The sequence below is a fragment of the Centruroides sculpturatus genome, unplaced genomic scaffold, assembly GCF_000671375.1.
Source record: "Centruroides sculpturatus isolate CEXI.00-Female unplaced genomic scaffold, Cexi_2.0 scaffold20, whole genome shotgun sequence".
NCBI classification, from domain to species: domain Eukaryota; kingdom Metazoa; phylum Arthropoda; class Arachnida; order Scorpiones; family Buthidae; genus Centruroides; species Centruroides sculpturatus.
Genome location: NW_019384333.1, coordinates 866,039 through 873,263, shown reverse-complemented (window position 1 = coordinate 873,263; position 7,225 = coordinate 866,039). Strand labels below are relative to the sequence as shown.

General features: G+C 25.6%; 1 protein-coding gene across 1 annotated transcript in view; it reads left to right on the top strand.

Moving 5' to 3' along the window:
- LOC111630923 (sorting nexin-14-like) overlaps window positions 1–7,225 on the top strand; it is a 35,829-nt gene that overhangs the window by 6,194 nt on the left and 22,410 nt on the right. The window contains exons 8-9 of the mRNA XM_023375085.1: window positions 1,979–2,023; window positions 5,950–6,033. Of these exons, the coding sequence (XP_023230853.1) occupies window positions 1,979–2,023; window positions 5,950–6,033 (129 nt within the window). The remainder of the gene's footprint in view (window positions 1–1,978; window positions 2,024–5,949; window positions 6,034–7,225) is intronic.

The window sequence follows — 7,225 nt, the reverse complement described above, 5'->3', positions numbered from 1 at the left end:
ATTGAGACAGTAACAGTAGCGCATATATATATTGGGTTGTTCGGAAAGTAATTTCTTTTTTTTCCGTTGAAAAAAACACAATATTTTTATAATAAATAAATATTTTATTGAATTATATATCAACCATTTTGGTCAAATACCTGTTGTCATCGTTTCTGGTAGTAGCATGATTTCACATTCATAAAAGTTTTTATCATTGCTTACAAAAAATTGATCCAAGTGATTTTTGACATTGTCATTTCAAATAAATGTCTTACAGTTAAAAAAAAATTGTATAGACCGGAACAAGTAATAATCCGAGTGTGCTTGATCTGACAAATATGGTTGGTGTGATAGCACGCCCCATCTATGTTATAACAGTTTCTGACGAGTTACCAAACTTGTGTGAAATTTGACATTATCATGGTAAAACACTACACCTGTTTTGTTGATCAGTTCTGGCCACCTTTTCTGTTTTATGATATTACTCAATTTGTTTACTTGTTGGCAGTACACTTTTGAATCAATTGTTAAATTGTCTGGTAAAAGCTCCAAAAAAATTTCCTTAAAATCCCATCAAAGAGAGCATTTCTCTTTAAGAACATGTGGAACCCATATATCAAGCTTTGAAACAAAACCAATTTGTTTCAAGTAATCATAAACAGTTTAATTTGACAAATTTAATCTCTTAGTGATTTCACATGTTGTTATTCGGCAGTTTGCTTCAATCAGTGCCTTTATTTTGTTTTCATTGGCTTCAACTGGCCGTCCAGAACGTGGTGCATCTTCAATATTGAAATTGCCAGAACAAAATTTTGTAAAACACTTTTTGCACTGTTGTTCTGTCAACACATCATCTCCACACATGTACCACAATTTTTTCCTTGCTTGAACAGCATTTTGCTTTTTGGTAATAAAAAAGCAAAATATGTCAAATTTGCTTTCAATCTTCCATGTTTGATGGGACACAAAAAATAAACAATTGCACAAAATTGAACAAAATTTTTTTACAAATAAGCCTTAAAATGCTGTCAAAATATATATAGATAATACGGTTTAGAATGAAAATGGCGGGAAAAATACGACTAATCCGTCTAGTCGTAAAAAAATGAACTTACTTTCCGAACAACCCAATAAATTACTGCTGTTGACACTCTATTAGTGAAAAATTACTTTCTCACTAATAGTGTCAATGTTTTGTTATTTTGTACATATACATATGTAAAAAAATAATAAAATGTAATATATTTGTCTAATTATATTGTTTTGATTTTGTATTGTGATATTTTTAATCTCATTAAAATAATAGCAGTTTCCATAGCTCAAAATTTTATTAACTCAAAAAATTTTCTCAGTTTTTTTCATATTGAGTTATTCCTTATAGTCTGCTATGTAAGAAATTTGACTTGTTAAACTTTTAAGCAGTGTATAAAAATAATTATACTTTCATAGAAATGTTTAAATAATAAGAAAGAAAATATTTAAATATTAGATCTTTAAAAAAAGATCTAATATTTATAAAAGATCTAATATTTCTGTCTCTCATTACTTTGATATCTCAATATTTGCTAAATATTTTTTAGAATAAATATCTATTTATTTGTTAAATGTTTATTAGAATGTATATATTCAATATTTACATTTTATTATTTATTTTATGAAAATATTCCATGAAGTTTCTTTTTATAAAATACATTAATTACATTGTAAAAAGTCTCTTCTGGATCATCCAAAGATCATTTTGCATTACTGTTAGTCAATATTATTAATTATTGGTACTGTAGTTCATATCACAGTACATTAGATTCCTATATAGATGGAATGTCAGTTTGCAGAAATGTCATTTATTGTTTAATTATTAATATATATTTGAAATAGCATATTTATCAAAAACAACTCAAAAACAGTAGAAAAATGAAAAGATTTTATTTTACAATGATTATTTGATTATTTTTTTATTAAAATTATATATATTTTATATAATTATTTTTTTTTTCAGGATATAATCAATCATTTGCTTCTAATATTCTTTGATAAAACTCCTGTAAGTTATTTTTTATTTAAATATCCTAATTCTAGGTTAGTGATGTATGTATGATGATGGGACTAAACAGTAGTCTAATGGACTACACATTTTATTTAATTGTATTACTAAATTATGATTACAAAACAACAATAAGTTTTCCACTTTTTGCTTTCTGTCACAATTTAGACTTGCATTAAACTTTACATATAATTTTTCCTGGTATCCCCCATACATGATGCACAAATACAGTTTTAAAAAGAAATAAAAAGACAGTTTTTAATGAACATATATTAATTGTACTTTTATTTCTTTATATATTTTTATGCTATATATGCTTTTTTTATGTACTTTTGGGCTTGTTATGTATTGGGGTGAAAATCAACTGCCTGATGTCATTTCCAAAATTCAATGTAAAATATATTAAAAAATAAATATCATTTGAAGAAAAATCTTATGTTGCACTTTATTGGACAGAATACACAGATCTGTTGAGAATGTTCCCAATTATGGTTCTCAGAGATCACCTATACATATATAGGCTGATACATTTATTTTATTAAAAATACTAATCACCATCAAGTTGAAGTTACCATATAATCAGTATAAATGTATCAGTATAAATGAAGGCTATAAATCACAGATTCTTATGACAATAACAAATTATCACAAAAACATACATTGGGTAAAGATTTAACATATGACGAAATTTGTGACATCATCATCTAACTTGGCTGTTCTGAGAGTGCTTTGAGATTTTGTTACATAAGTTGTTAATGAACTGTTAGTAAAAATATATTATTATTATGAAAGAATAATATTTATGACTAAAATTTCTCAAATTACTCCACTAAGATTTAATTTCACATTGAATCAAAACTAGTACATGATTTATTAAAATTCATTGCTATAGCTGCTATGTTCTTGTATTTGAATTTCATTTTTATTCTTGGGATATGAGATGATGTAAATTATCTTCCTATTAGTTAAATTTTATTATTGCCATCTGTCAGTTATCACTGAGGTAAAACTTCAGTTTTGTTCTCTCATGAATGAGTCTGTCTCAAAATGATAGTACAATGCTGCCATTACTGCTTACTGCTGCAGAATTCATTAGAATAAGAAACAGACTCAATTTAGATAGCCTTATTTTACACAACTTTGAAATAATGTGATTTTTATGATGCAAATAATAGTACACTTATGCAAAATAATTAAAATTAGGCTTAATTAGTAAGATAAAAAGAATTATTACAAAATAGTCTGTCATGCTTGAGGAAAAAATTTCTCTAGTTTTTTATAGTAATTTTTTACCTAATTTATAAACATACAACATTACAGTATTCTTTCTAAAAATAAATTTGAAGTGATCATCTTATAATATTTGTTGTAGTAACAGTAACAAGTATTATAAGATGATCATTTCACATTTAAGGCAATTGTTGGTGTATCATTATGTATGTACGTATGTATGTATGTATGTATATAAAATACAGGGTGTTTATAATTAAAGTTCCACTTTGAAATGACCATAAAATGAAAACTACTGGACAGAATGTTATCAAAGTTGGTAATAGTGTACAGGACATCATGGAACTTTATTTCTCGCAAAAAAAAAAATTAAAAAACTCACCACCAATGGGAAATGGCACTGTCTGCAATATTGTTAAACGAAATAAGACATGAAGACATCATTTAAAATGCTTTTACTTGGTTTTAAAATGAAACTGTTTATGGGGTTACTCCTGATATGCTAAGAGCTACTGTTGAGAACACAGTAATGCGATGTAACTTGCTTATCAAAAATGATGGACACCACATTGAACATGCTCTGTAATGCATTTTAAAACTGATTAAAAACATTTTCAGCAATGTCTTATTTCGTTTAACAATATTGCAGACAGCACCATTTCTTGTTGGTGGTGAGTTTTTGAACTTTTTTTTTTTTTTTTTGCAGGAAATAAAATTCCATGACGTCCTGTACACTATTACCAAGTTTGATAACATTCTGTCCAGTAGTTTTCATTTTATGGCCATTTCAAAGTGGAACTTTAATTATAAACACCCTGTATAAGTTATAAAAAAGTATAAGTTGCCTATATTTTCCATTAAAACAGAAAGAACACCTAAGCAAAATATCATTTGGATTGGACAAAGACAGCAGGAGTTAACACACACACACAAAGATTAAGACTATTATATTAATAATTGCTGATAAAAGCATTGACAACTACAGATCATTTTTGAAAATGTCTCATATAAATTGATAATATATTTTGTCATTCAATGATGGGAAAAAAAACTAAATTAAGAGAAACAGCAAATATGAAACTAAAAATATTAATAGATATACTAAGGAAAAAAATATATAATTAAGTTATTATTGAAATGTGTTTAAATGTTTTTTTTTTTTTTTTTTAAGAATGCAAAATGTTTGTTTTGCACTATGTATGACATAATAATTCTTAGTAGAATGGTTGAATTGTTTATATAATGTTNATTTAGAAAATAAAGAATTTGAAATAAATGAATGTAGACAAATTTTATAATAAATGTAATTAAAAATAGAAATGCTCTTAATTTTTAGACTTAAGATATTTTTATTATAATTTTAAATAGCATTTCAAGTATCAAACATATCTTTTTAAGAGTTTGATTTTATGAAATGATCTGTTTTTCACTTAGATAAAGCTCTGTTACTTAATATTTTATAATACAGTAGCCCATTGTTATATCATTCTTGTCGGGAGACAAAGAAAAGATGCAATATATCTGGTGGCACAATACAATCAAGTACTAAAAAGTTGGGGCTTATACTAAACAGATTATACATGCTATGGAATCTCTATTCTCTATTCTTTCATCAGCAAGTGTTTCTGATATAAAATAAGCTTAGTTTTTCAATACTGAATTTTATTCCTGATTATATTGTATTAATTGATGTTTATGTATACATTGATACCACAAATGCCCATTTAACATTATTGTTTCTTTAACAATGACACTTAAAGACAAATAGTGTTGATATAAAAACAAAATATCAGTTGCTATGTTATTATATTATATTATATTTCATAATAAATCTCTTATTAAAAATTTGTGTAATTTATATTTTTCAATAAAAATTATAAATATAGTAATTGAAAATTTAAAAAAAAATAAATATTGAACATCAAATCTTATAAAATTACAAAGAGTAAAAATTCTCTAAAAAGCAAAATAAACTTACTACTGTATAAAAATTTTAGAGCTTTCCATTTAGAAATAAAGAAATTTTTTCCTTACATATTACATGTGAATTTGAAATTTCATACCTTTATGTGAATTGATGGTTTGTCAATTCAAATAAAGGTATGAAATTTTGAATTCACAGAAACTTGTAAATGAGGAAACAGTATTTAAAACCAATAAATAAACAACCTTTAATATCAAAAGGAAACAAATGATAATTGATTTGTTTATCTGTTTTGCTTATTTAGATCGTTACAAATTTATTGTTTCACCCACAATGGTAGTTTCAAGAACAATGGTAGGAATAAAATACCATATTTTGTTGCAAAAATAAATTCAATGGCAATTGGTAATTTAAAATTTATTGATGCAAGTGCTTTTAAAATTTGGGGACCCAAAAAAAGTGTGATATATCCAAATCCACAATTTAACAAGGTGTGATATAATGAGGTGCTACTGTACTAAAATATTAGAATTTTACTGTAAAATATGTTGAGAAAGTCAGGAAATTTAAAAGTTGAGTAAAAAATAGGAACCATGATAAGATGTTTAATGATTTAAAATGTAATTTTAGTTAAAGCTTTCATTAAAATATCAAATTGTGAATATCAATTTTAAAATTAACTAAAAATAAAATAATTATTTCTTGCTTGTTATTTTATAAGAATTTATTCATTCATTAATATCTAATATATATATATATATTTTTTTTTTAGATGAAGGAATATCCTGATTCGTCAGATAAACCTGTAGAGATACTCAGTAATTTTGCTATTATCAAAGCACCTCATAAAAAACCAGTAAGATAGTTTTTATATTAAGTAATAAATTAATATTATCATATTTGCTAAAATTTCTAAAATACAAGGATTATTTAGAAAGTAACTTTAGAAAGTAACCATTTGGTTATTGAAACATAATCAACACAGCAAGAAAAATTTTATTATAAACAACTGAAAACTACAATCTTCAATTATTTTTCAACATAACTGCCAACTAAAATGAGACACTTGTAGTGTTTTAGTGTTTTAACAAGTTTTTTATATTACATCTTCATAGCATTCCATTGCCTGTAATTAAAGCCATGTCCTAATGCTGGACTGCAACTCTTCCTCATTGCCAAAGCATTACAATGCAAGCCATTTTTCATGTGCATGAAAAGTTTGAAATTTCCAGGCACCAAATTGGAACTGTACAGAGGGTGATCAAACAATTCCCAATTGAATTGTTGCCACATTTGGCTGACCACTTCCCTCATCCATCTGGCTACTTTTGAACATATGATACAATTATCTCATACCACTTTCACTCTTTACGTTTTTCATAAACTTTGCAAAGGTTTGACAATGGATTTTAACCACTTTACAGTTTTTGCTAAGAGAAATCTTATAACCAAATGTAATTTGCGGTTGGCAGGATTCTCAATTACAGCACACATTTTGAACAGTAATTGTTGAGCAAGTAATAGTAATACAAATTTGATTTTATGAATGCTAGATGTTTGCAGAATTATGCTAAATTCCCATATAAAAACAATACTGTTATGCCTCCTACTTCAATCACTACATGAAAATGGAAGTTACTTTCCAGATAGCCCTCCATTTTGTCATATGTGCTTTTTTATATAATTTATAAAATTTGTATATTATAATTATTTGCTTTTTGTCCAATATTGTAATAAATCTGAACAGCTGTGTGTAATTTGCTATAAATTTGTAATTATTTATTTTGATACAATACTAATTTTTTATATAACTTAAAAATTATTTACAAAATTACTATATGAAATAAAAAAACACTAGTAGTAAAAGTTTCCTTATCTAGATTTTGTCTATTCATCCTAAGTAAAGATATAAATATAACTCTTAAGAAGGAAAAATAGAGCTTTATTAGAATTTACTATTTGATATGTTATGTTATTTTAATAGCTTTGCTATAAATTGGAATGTGTACATTATTTTCTACAATAGTGTTTAAAATAATAAGAAAAGT